General features: G+C 48.5%; 1 protein-coding gene across 1 annotated transcript in view; it reads left to right on the top strand.

Moving 5' to 3' along the window:
* LOC141271585 (ovostatin-like) overlaps positions 1–12,115 on the top strand; it is a 135,149-nt gene extending 123,034 nt beyond the window's left edge. Inside the window, exons 35-36 of the mRNA XM_073681629.1 lie at positions 10,681–10,783; positions 12,105–12,115. Coding sequence (XP_073537730.1) covers positions 10,681–10,783; positions 12,105–12,115 — 114 coding nt within the window. The remainder of the gene's footprint in view (positions 1–10,680; positions 10,784–12,104) is intronic.
* The last annotated feature ends 292 nt before the right edge of the window (positions 12,116–12,407 follow it).

Genomic DNA, 12,407 nt, shown 5'->3' with positions numbered 1-12,407 from the left:
CTTGTCATACTTCAGAGACACTGCAGAGCGCAGGCATTATGGGAACTTCCGATTCCGGTATTCGATATTGTAAAAGTATCGAAATTAAGTATCGGAATTCCGATACCACGAATATCGGCCGATACCCGATATTTCAGTATCGGAATGCTCAACACTATTGGTCAGATTCAAAGCCAGTACCCAGAAGGTGACAGTATTTTCCACTGATCCACCACAAGACTGACATCATCCCAATCTTAGGAGATGTTAGGATGTTTATGTTGATACAATGACTGATACATTAGATCCAATGTGGCAGAGTTGTAATGGGTCCTATGGTCCCATATGGGATATGGTTTCTTTAAAGCACCACTGATTTGGTACAGATTACACAAGGGTGCAAGACTCATTCCCCAGAATTGTCATCAATTGGCGGTTGTAGATCTGATTTAGTAGTAGCTTAATCAGGAACAAAGAAGAGAGATGTCACTAGGAGTTATGTGAAGGTCTACCAGAGTCCTGGCCAGCAGAAGCACCCAAGAGGAGGAGTGAGGATAGGTAGGGAGTAGTGTTGAGCGAGCACTAAAATGCTCGGGTGCTCGAAGCTCGGGCCGAGCTCGCCGTGATACTCGGGTGCTCGACCCGAGCAACGACCCCAATGTTAGTCTATGGGAGACTCGAGCATTTTTGCGGTGGCACCCCCGGCAATCTTTTAAAAGCCTAACAAGTGCCCAAAACGATAGTGACAGTGCTCAAATGACATGGGGACAGCATGGGATCGCCCCAGGAAGCATTTCTGATCCCCAGGTCACTGCTGTCGATAACGTGGTCAGAGGTATTAAGCCACTTTTACGGGCTCACAATAAAACGTTCAAAAACGAAAGTGAAACTTTTTTCCTGTGAAATATGTTAAGGAACATCCTTTCCAGGGAAAAGACTTGTGTATAAGTTAAAATAAATGACCAAAAACAAAAATACTCCTCCACACCTTCGGCTATGTTCACAAGTAGCATTTTTTATGCGTTTTTGCACTTTTGTATTGCTTTCAACTATGACAAATGCATTCACCCGGAAATGTCATTTTAACATTTTACAACCTTATCTGGCCATGTGCTGTGTGACACATGCATAAAGTGCTGAAAAGACATGGGAACAGCATGGGGAAGACCCCTGGAAGCATCTCTGACTCCCAGGTCACTGTCTAAAAGTGTGCCCATCATAAGTGATCCTTGCCGCATCAGAAGATGCAGACTTGCAACTATCCCCATGCAAGTTCTAGTCCCAGGGCAGTGTTCAATTGTACCTCCCCCATTCCTTGCAATACAAGCGCAAGTATGCAGCCTGCCACCCACCCACCCCCAGGCTGCAATACCATACTGCTTGCTTGCTTGAACTTGAAATTGGGCCTTTTAGGCATGTGGAGGCGGAATCTGGCCACCACGTCATGGCTGTGTTGGCGGCCTGGAATCCATACTCAGTCCCCAGCCGCCCGGCGGCCGGGTGTCCATACTCGGTCCCCAGCCGCCCCGCGGCCGGGTGTCCACACACGGTCCCCAGCCGCCTGGGGGCAGCCGGGTGTCCATAAACGGTCCCCAGCCGCCCCTATTTCACCTTGGAACATCCCCCCACACACTTTTCTTAGCCCGGCCTGCTTTAGGCAGCATTGGACGAGCCCACCAGAGAACCAGACTCCTCCGGTGGGCCCTGACTTCTCCATCGGTGGAGTTGAGAGTGCCAAGGTGAGGAGCATGATGATGATGACAGAAGTTAGCATCTGCTATGTTTTCTTTTAATGCAAGTGTAAGTGTGCAGCCTGCCACCCACCCACCCCAAGACTGCAATTCCATACTGCTAGCTTGCACTTGAAATAGGGCCTTTTAGTTTGGAGGAGGCCGAAGCTGGCCACTACCTCATGGCTGCTTCGGCAGCGAGGTATCCATACTCAGTCCCCAGCCGCCCCTATTTGTCCTGGTGTGCCTTATACATAAGATTAAGCACGTATACCAAAACATTACCTGTGCCCTCCCCAGTGCATTTAGTGGGAAGGAGAGTCTATTCCGCTGTAGTGTGTGCATGCCAAACCCCTGTTCATGGTACATGCGAAGATGCCTCCCACCTTGCACCTGTCGTTGCAGACTTGCAACTATCCCCATTCAAGTCCTTGTCCCAGGGCAGTGTTCAATTGTACCTCTCCCATTCCTTGCAATGCAAGCGCAAGTATGCAGCTTGCCACCCACCCACCCCCAGGCTGCAATACCATACTGCTTGCTTGCTTTTTTTTGGGCCTTTTAGGCATGTGGAGGCGGAATCTGGCCACCACGCCATGGCTGTGTCGGCGGCCTGGTATCCATACTCAGTCCCCAGCCGCCTGGTGGCCGGGTGTCCCCACTTGCTCCCCAGCCTCCAGGGGGTGGCCGGGTGTCCACACTCGGTCCCCAGCCACCCCTATTTGTCCCGGTAACCTTTCCCACACTTTTCTTAGCCTGGCCTGCTTTAGGGCCGCATTGGCCGAGCCCACCGGACTATCAGACTCCTCCGGTGGGCCCTGGCTTCTCCATCAGGGGAGTTGAGAGTGCCAAGGTGAGGAGCATGATGAGGATGATAGAAGTTAGCATCTGCTTTGTTTTGTTGTAATGCAAGCGCATGTATGTAGTAGCGGCTAGGCCTGAGGTGGTCAGCGTTTTGGCGCATATCCTACCTCCTCCGAGGATTGCTGGATGTTTTCCTGCTACTATCCAAGTTCTATGACTCCCGTTAAAACAAAGCTTCAGGTGATAAATGATGGATGAGGTAGTGGCAAAGGAGAAAGAGCAGGAGGAACAGGGACCATTCACATCAATATCAGGCCAGTCAACCAGATATGTCTTGTAGGATATGTTTCTGTAACAAAAGGAGCGGTTCGGCTACACATTTATAGGGCATACAGTGAGTGCAATGCCTACCAAAAATTTCAAGGCACTCCAATGCCCCTTGGAAATGACATGGAGGTCAGAGGGCGTTAACTAAACCTTTTTTTCCATTTATAGCAACTGGGTCTCCTGTGCACTGTTGGCCTAAGCAGTGAATGGAAGGCTTTCCAAAAATTATGAGGAACTGCAATGCCCCTTACAAGAGCCATGTGTGGCACCCCAGGGGTCTGGTCACCACAGTAATAGAGATATTACGTCGGAGAGCAAGTGGGAGGTTTCCTGGTCAGGATCCCTTAAACATGCAACATCCTCCTGCCCCAGTCCTGGGAGGGGAGAATTCTGCCCTTTTAAACTGGATCTGGGGCGGGGTTGAGTGAGTCAGAGAACAGAGAACAGTCAGAGTCAGAGTGAGAGCAAGGGAAAGTAACAGCAAGGAGCTCTGTAGGAGCTAGGAGCTAAAGACCAGGGGCTGGAAGCTGAGCAGAGCTCGCCCTGGCAGAAGACAATAGGAGCCGGACACAGGAGTCCGAGGCTATGAGGACTTATATATCCAGCAGCAGAAACCAGCCGGCAGGGGATTTCAGGTCCTCTGGCCATAGAAGCCCGGAGGCTCAGTCACAAGCAAGGGACCAGCACCGCCGTCGTGGAGCGGAGGCTAACAGAAGGCCCCAAGTCACCAGCCATACGGGTGAGCACTACACGGTACACTCAGGGACGTGGGCTACTTCTACCCGCTTACAGCACGGTAGCCAGGAAGAGTGCAGACAGACGGGGAGGCCTACAACTCCACCTGGCCAGGGGAACTCCTGCTTGCTCACAGACTGACCAGGCCTCTTATGCTAGCCAGTACTCCCGGGAGGGTCTACCTTATAATCATCAGTAAAGACCCTGAACTGCACTGCAAAGACTCTGAGTCGTTCCTGCTGCGCTCGTGCACCATCACCCCCATCATCCACACTCACTGCCCTGAGGCTATACTCCTCCCGTGGGGAGTTATCCCATTCTCTGCTGCGCACACAACACCAGCCTCAGCGGTCTGCCTCGCAGCGGTGGTACTCCCTGACCGCAATCCACGGGTGGCGCAGTCGGACAATTAACCTCAAAACCTAAGAAAGACTGCCACTGGTTTGACCAGCCTGAGCCACGGGACCGGGTCACCGCCACGGAGACTACAGAACCCAGAGACCCGGCACCGGGTATCCCACACACGTTTACACACGGCCCAGGGGGCGCGTCACATGCAGTACAACATATTACAAACATAAGTCCCATTATTGGGGAGTGGGTGTCCCATAGTATTTGCTTATGCCTTGCAAGCAAAAGCTGCCAAAAATTAGGACGGAGCAACTTGCAATGTCCCTTACAAGAGCCATGCAGTACAGCATATTACAAACATAAGTCCCATTATTGGGGAGTGGGTGTCCCATAGTATTTGCTTATGCCTTGCAAGCAAAAGCTGCCAAAAATTAGGACGGAGCAACTTGCAATGCCCCTTACAAGAGCCATGCAGTACAGCATATTACAAACATAAGTCCCATTATTGGGGAGTGGGTGTCCCATAGTATTTGCTTATGCCTTGCAAGCAAAATCTGCCAAAAATTAGGACGGAGCAACTTGCAATGCCCCTTACAAGAGCCATGCAGTACAGCATATTACAAACATAAGTCCCATTATTGGGGAGTGGGTGTCCCATAGTATTTGCTTATGCTTTCCAAGCAAAAGCTGCCAAAAATTAGGACGGAGCAACTTGCAATGCCCCTTACAAGAGCCATGCAGTACAGCATATTACAAACATAAGTCCCATTATTGGGGAGTGGGTGTCCCATAGTATTTGCTTATGCCTTGCAAGCAAAAGCTGCCAAAAATTAGGACGGAGCAACTTGCAATGCCCCTTACAAGAGCCATGCAGTACAGCATATTACAAACATATGTCCCATTATTGGGGAGTGGGTCTCCCATAGTATTTGCTTATGCTTTCCAAGCAAAAGCTGCCAAAAATTAGGATGGAGCAACTTGCAATGCCCCTTACAAGAGCCATGCAGTACAGCATATTAAAAACATAAGTCCCATTATTGGGGAGTGGGTGTCCCATGGTATTTGCTTATGCTTTCCAAGCAAAAGCTGCCAAAAATTAGGACGGAGCAACTTGCAATGCCCCTTACAAGAGCCATGCAGTACAGCATATTACAAACATAAGTCCCATTATTGGGGAGTGGGTCTCCCATAGTATTTGCTTATGCTTTCCAAGCAAAAGCTGCCAAAAATTAGGACGGAGCAACTTGCAATGCCTCTTACAAGAGCCATGCAGTACAGCATATTACAAACATAAGTCCCATTATTGGGGAGTGGGTGTCCCATGGTATTTGCTTATGCTTTCCAAGCAAAAGCTGCCAAAAATTAGGACAGAGCAACTTGCAATGCCCCTTACAAGAGCCATGCAGTACAGCATATTACAAACATAAGTCCCATTATTGGGGAGTGGGTGTCCCATAGTATTTGCTTATGCCTTGCAAGCAAAAGCTGCCAAAAATAAGGACGGAGGAACTTGCAATGCTGGCACCCTGGTGGTATAGTGGTGGTGGAGGCTGAGGATAAGGAGAAGAAGATAAAACAGCTGAAACGAGGAAGCTTATACCCATGTGTGGGTGTGAAGCGGTGCATGTGAATACACCTTCCGAAATAACACAGTGGATTTGAGTTTATGTTACTCTGCTGTCATTTGGTGGTGATGAGAAGTCTGGCCCAATCCAGCCCTTGTTCATTTTGATAAGGGTCAGCTTGTCAGCATTGTCAGTTGACAGGCGAGTGCGCTTATCAGTTATAATTCCCCCAGCGGCAGTAAAAACACGCTCCGATAACAGGCTAGCGGCAGGGCAGGCCAGAACCTCCAAGGCGTACAGAGCGAGTTCATTCCAAGTGTCCAGCTTGGATACCCAATAATTAAAAGGCACAGAGGAATCACGGAGGACGCTGGTACGGTCGGCAAGGTACTCCCTCACCATTCTTTTGAAACTTTCCACTCCTTGTGAGAGTACCCCGCGCCTCAGGGCCTGTAAGCTGGGTGGGTGTCAGAAAACTGTCCCAGAACGTTGACAGTGTTCCCCTGCCTCTGCTGGATTGGAGTTGCATCTCTCTCGCCTGTACGCCTTGGTTGGGCAACGAACTGTGACCTCTGCCGCTAGCATGTTCAGATGGGAATTTTTTAAGAATTCTGCAGCAAGGGCCTTCTGGTACTGCCCCATTTTTGTAGATCTCTCCACCTCAGGAATAAGAGAGTGAAAGTTCTCCTTGTAGCGGGGGTCTACAAGTGTCACCAACCAGTAATTGTTATGATCTGCTACAGAGACTAAGGAAAGAGAGGAGATCTGTCCCTACAATAGAACTAAACTAGATCCCTACGATGTAACGGGGAACCTGATCCTACGATCAGACCCGCTAAAGTCCTCGGTTAGTCTGAACGCAGACCTATAGATGTGAGGGAGGGATCCCTACAAGATCTAGGGACTGGGAAAAGTTGGACACCTCCTAGCAGAAATAGTAGCAGTCAAAGACAAACACACAACAAAAAGGCATAGGGGTCAGAAGACCTAGCAAAACTAACAGAGAACGGCAACAGAGCAACAAGCTAGCTCAACAGTAGTAAATACAAATGAAGTCCAGCAAAGCCAGAAGGGCGGAGCCGGATTAAATAGGCAAAATAGTCATGTGACCAGCAAACTAAAAAAAACCTAACAGGAGAGTTGTAACAGTAATGACTGTCACCCAACATTTTGACAACGCGAGGGTCACGGTTAAGGCAGCGTAACATAAAGTCAGCCATACGTGCCAGACTGGTAACGGGCAAGATTTCCGTGTTCTCACCAAGATGACGACTGACCATGCTCTCCTCCTCCTCCTCCTCTTCCTCCTCCCCCCTGTCCTCAGGCCACCCACGCTGAACCGACGGTATGACACTTGTACAGGTACTACCGTCTACAACGCATGATAGCAGCTCCTGTTCTTCCTCCTCCTCCTCTCCCTCATTGTCCCTCAATGCACGTTGGGATGAGATGAGGCTGGGCTGTGTGTAATCGCCCGCTACGGCTTCTTGATCCATCTCATCATACTCTGGCTGCAATGCCTCCTCTTTAATTCTCTGCAGAGAGCATTGCAAAAGACAGACAAGTGGGATGCTGACACTAATGATGGCGTCATCGCCACTCACCATCTTGGTGGCCTCCTCAAAGTTTGTCAGGATGGTACATATGTCAGACGTCCAGGTCCACTCCTGAGGTCTTATGTGTGGAGTCTGACCTGAATATCGACAACCTTGTTGCAGCTGGTACTCCACAACTGCTCTCTTCTGCTCACAAATCCTTTGCAACATGTGGAGGGTAGAGTTCCAACGTGTGGGGACATCACACACCAGTCGGTGTGCCGGAAGCTGCAAACGCTGCTGCAACACAGCAAGGGCGGCGGAAGCTGTAGCCGACTTGCGAAAATGAGCTGACAGGCGGCGTACTTTCACGAGCAGATCTGGCAACTCGGGGTACGATTTAAGAAACCGCTGAACCACGAGGTTAAGCACATGAGCCAGGCATGGTACGTGTGTGATCTCACCTCGCCTCAGAGCCGCCACCAGGTTACGGCCATTGTCACACACGACCATGCCGGGATGTAGGTTCAGCGGTCTCAGCCACAGATCTGCCTGCTCTTTCACAGCTGTCCACAACTCACAAGCAGTGTGAGGTTTATCACCTAAGCTTATGAGTTTCAGCACAGCCTGATGACGCTTGGTGGAGGCAGTACTGCAATGCTTCCAGCTTGTAACTGATGTGGTGATATCTGAGATGGAGGCTGAACATGAGGAGGAGGATGCGCAGGAGATGTACACTGTGGGGGCAACTCTGACTGACATAGGGCCCGCAATCCTCGGTGTGGGGAGGATGTGTTCCGTCCCAAGGTCCGACTGGGTCCCGGCTTCCACTATGTTTACCCAGTGTGCCGTCAGAGAGATGTACCGTCCCTGGCCACAAGCACTTGTCCACGTGTCCGTTGTCAGGTGGACTCTCCCAGTAACTGCGTTGTTGAGGGCACAGCAGATGCTTTGGGACACGTGCTTGTGTAGTGCGGGGATGGCACACCGGGCAAAATAGTGTCGGCTGGGGACGGATTCCGTCTCCACCAGCCTAAAAGACAGCATTTCCAATGCAAGCAGTCGTGAAATGTGCGAATTTAGGACTGTGGCCTGTGGGGCGTTAGCTGCGAATTTCCGCTTTCGTTCAAAGGTCTGGGATATGGACAATTGAACGCTGCGGTGGGACGTGGACGTTGATGCTGTTTCTTGAGAAACTGCCATAACAAGTGAAGACTGAGAGGAGGGGGCATCTTTACATGCAGTATGGACAGGGGATTGCCTTGCACACACAACAGGGGGTTCTATTGCACGCACAACAGTGGAAGAAGCAGTGGTGACACCCGCTGACACTGGTCGTGGACCCTGGGTTTCGCCCCACAAAGTCGGGTGCTTTGCTGCCATGTGCCTGATCATGCCGGTGGTGGTCAGGCTGGTAGTTTTGTCACCCCTGCTGATGCTGGCATGGCAGGTGGAACATATGGCCTTTTTGGGGTTATCAGCAGAGTCTTTAAAAAAATTCCAGACTCTGGAAGACCTACCGCTTGTACTGGCAACGTCCCTCGTGTTGGTGTTACGGGGAACGGTTGCCTGCCTTCTGTCTGCGGCCACCACACTGCTTCTTCCTGCCTGTTGGGGTACTCTGCCTCCCTCCCCCTGTGTGCTGCTGGCCTCACTCTGCATGTCCTCCTTCCACGTCGGGTCAGTTACTAGATCATCCACCACCTCCTCCTCTTCCACTTGCGCACCACGATCCTCCTCCTCACTTCCTGGCAATTGTGTCTCGTCATCGTCCACCTCTTGTGACAGAATGCCAACGTCGACTTCCTGTGGCCGTGGCTGTTCAAATATTTGGTCATCGCAACATGAGATCTCCTCTTCCACCACTTCAAGTGTATCAGGCGAGGGGCCCAAATATGGAAATGGACCAGTGAACAGCTCTTCAGAGTGTCCAAGTGTGGGATCACTTGCTGTCTGACGACACTCGGCATCGTGGGAGGAAGGAGCATCAGGGTGAGGAGGAGTATGCGGTCGAGACTCACGGCTACTAAGAGTTTACCGTGTGGAAGACAGACCGGAGGTGGTGGTGCCCAGGTAACTGGAAGTATTATCTGCTATCCAATTAATAACCTGTTCACACTGATCAGTTCTCAATACTGGTGTTGTTCTGTGCTTCCCTAGTAATTCGGTCAAGAAGTGGGAGTGAGAAGATGTGGCTGTTGGTTGTGGCACATTTTCACCTTGGCCACGGCCCCGTCCTCTGCACGAACCATCACCAGAACGTCCACTTCCACGTCCCTTGCCACGCGCCTTGCCCATTGTAAATGAAGTAAAATAGCTTACACTCGCACTATCAATGGAAAAAGGGTAATAAAGAGTAGATTAGAACCGTGGAAAACCACAGTTATTGTTTACTGGGGTATACCACACTTTTTTAAATAGAGATATTTGCGGCTGAACAGTGAGCGACACACTCAAACTGCTTTTTTTTTTAGATACCAAAGGCCCAAAACTGGATAGTACAGCGATTTGACCCGTGGAACTGCGAAACCACACTGGGATGTCGGGCCTACACAAGACTATTTTCAACAGATATATTTTTGTGTCACAACAGTCAGGAGACACTACTGTTTTTCCTTATGGAAAAAACTACCAAAAGCTGAATAGAGATTTTTTACCGTGGGATGGCAAAACCACAGTTATTGTTTACTGGGGTATACCAGACTTTTTTAAATAGAGATATTTGCGGATGAACAGTGAGCGACACACTCAAACTGTTTTTTTTTTAGATACAAATTCGCCCAAAATGGATAATACAGAGGTTTGAACCGTGGAAGTGCAAAACAACACTTCTGTTTCTCTAGCCTACACAAGACTATTTTCAACAGTTATATTTGTGTCTGAAAAATCAGAGACACGCTTTTTTTTGTGGGGGGGGTGGGGGGGACACACTAAAAGGTTAATAAGACGGGTATTTGTACAGTGTGAAGGAGGGGAAAAAAAGGAGGATTTAGATGAAAAAAAGGATTTTTCCTGGCCCCCGACACCTGGTGCTAAGTCCAGCAATTTCAGCAACAGGAGCACACAGGACTGTAATGCAGCGTTTGCTGGTATAACCACTGTGTCTCCTATACAGCCTGCCTGGTATCTGGGATGGATATTAGTCCTGAAAAGGACTGTTTGTTTGTTCTGGCAGCCTTTACAGACTCTACACTAACTATTTTGCAGTTTATTTCTCTCCCTAAATCAGCAGCGCTGTCCCTACACTGTCTGATCCGGAGCGACTGTGTCCAAGATGGCGGCGCCCGGTTTTAAATACTCGAGGTGATGCTGTGCGGCCAGCCAATCACTGTAATGCCCACAACCAACATGGCTGCAGCATTACAGTGACTGGCTGGCAATCCCTGCATGTTCATTGGCTCTGTAAAGAGCGCCAAACATGCAGGGTGGAGACCCGAGCTCCCGCCCGAGTAACCCGGAAATGCTCGGTGCTCGCCGAACATCCCGAGTAGCGTGATGCTCGGGCGAGTACCGAGCAGTGTCGAGCATGTTCGCTCAACACTAGTAGGGAGTCAACGGAAGCAAAGCCAAAGTTCCTGGGTTCTTTGATTGTGGACCACCTCTACGTGTGTCTATAGTTATGTGTTGAATATTTTCTTTTATCTTGATGTCTTCTAGGTTTCTCGTGAAACAACCTACTTCTCAGTCAACGTTATAATGGGCAACAGGGTTCTAAATGTGAAGCATGCTTCCATCTATGTGTACGATTACTATGAAACAGGTAATTTAAAGCTGTGTAGACTCAGCAGAAGTAGAGGTCCTGGTTCAAAATTCATGCTTCCTCAAAATCTGTCATACAGTAGATGTATACACAGTATGTCTCTTCTAGATATATTTTTAGTATCCCTGAAATAATATTAGGCTCACCACGTAAAGTATCTCCTGACATTAAGTGTTCAGTAAACTCATACGTTTAGTACAAAAAAGCACAAGTCACAAAAATAATAAAATTGAACTGAACAATAAAAGATACAAAATTTAAAACGATGCCAGGATGCGATTAATGGCTACTGTTGTTCGGTTTTAGACAAAAATCTGAATATCTTTTGATTAATTAGAAATATGATTTATCTATCCCCACCTTGATAGGGCTCACATAAAATGAGACTATGAATGGGGGCTCTGATGCTTAATGGGGTGGTCTAAAACACAAATTAATTTTCATTATAATTGCCTATTATTTAATGCTATAATCTAATCTATTTTCTAATATACTTTAATTAAAAAGTCCCTATCCTTCCCTACTTCCTGTTTGATAGCGTTTTTTTTGAGAACCCCCAGTGCATGCTGGGATTCTCAAACAAAAGAAAATCGGGGGCTGGGCTAGTCCCAGCTATGCTGAGCATGTGTAAGTTGTCAATTCCAAGAGAGGCTCACTAGATTATTGTCACTGTGCGATGTGCACAATGGCAGTGCACTCTCTCACCAGCTCTGATCAGAAGTAATGAGCCAGCAATAGAGCGCACTGTCATTGCACAGTACAAGATGAATACCCAGCATGCAGAGACCAGCACCATCCCCGCAATTAATGTCAATTTCAAGGGGTGGCATTGGTCTCTGGAAGCCTGGTATTCTTCTTACAGTGCGTTCTTGCTGGCTAGTTACTTCTGATCAGAGTCTGCGAGAGAATGCACTGTCATTGTGCACATCGCACAGTGACAGGAATCTAGTAGAGCAGGCAATAGCCCAGCCTCTGAAAAGGAGGTCACTGATGACGCTTCATTTTAGGGAAGGGCAGAGGCTGCAGCAGTGACACCAGCCTCTGCCCCCCTGATGATGCTTTGTTTGCGTATCCCAGCATGCACTGGGGGTTCTCAAACAAAAGTCATCAAACAGAAAGTAGTAAAAAAAAAGAAAAATCAGTTATATAGTGTAGCTAGGAAAGGATAGGGAATTTTTAATTAAAGTATATTAGGAAATATATTAGATTATGGCATTAGATAGATAGGCATTTAGAGTGAAAATTATTTTTTGTTTCGGACCAGCCTTTTAGCCCTTTTCCAACATTGGACATAACACTACTTAATATGTTTGGTCCCTAGGTATAGAGTGAGATCAGGAGCTGAACCGGCAGCATACATGGCAGACGCCAGCTGCAGTATACAGCATCTGCCAGAGCAATCTCCAATCATTGCTTTTTAGCTATATTTAATGCCACACTCAATCACTGAGAATAGAATTTAAATGGCATAATTTCTAGGGTGAGCATTCACTGGCTCCTTTTTAGATTGTAATGGAAGCCAAGGGGTCTAATGAAAACCCCCTATGGATGCCACCTTAGTGCTCTTATGAATCCCAGTCATTTAGACTGATCGCAAGTTCAAATACCCTAAATGATGAAATAA

This window comes from Phyllobates terribilis, unplaced genomic scaffold (genome assembly GCF_046119375.1).
Source record: "Phyllobates terribilis strain yellow unplaced genomic scaffold, ASM4611937v1 Scaffold_5__5_contigs__length_657084704, whole genome shotgun sequence".
Taxonomy (NCBI): domain Eukaryota; kingdom Metazoa; phylum Chordata; class Amphibia; order Anura; family Dendrobatidae; genus Phyllobates; species Phyllobates terribilis.
This window is presented reverse-complemented; position numbering and strand designations above follow the sequence as displayed.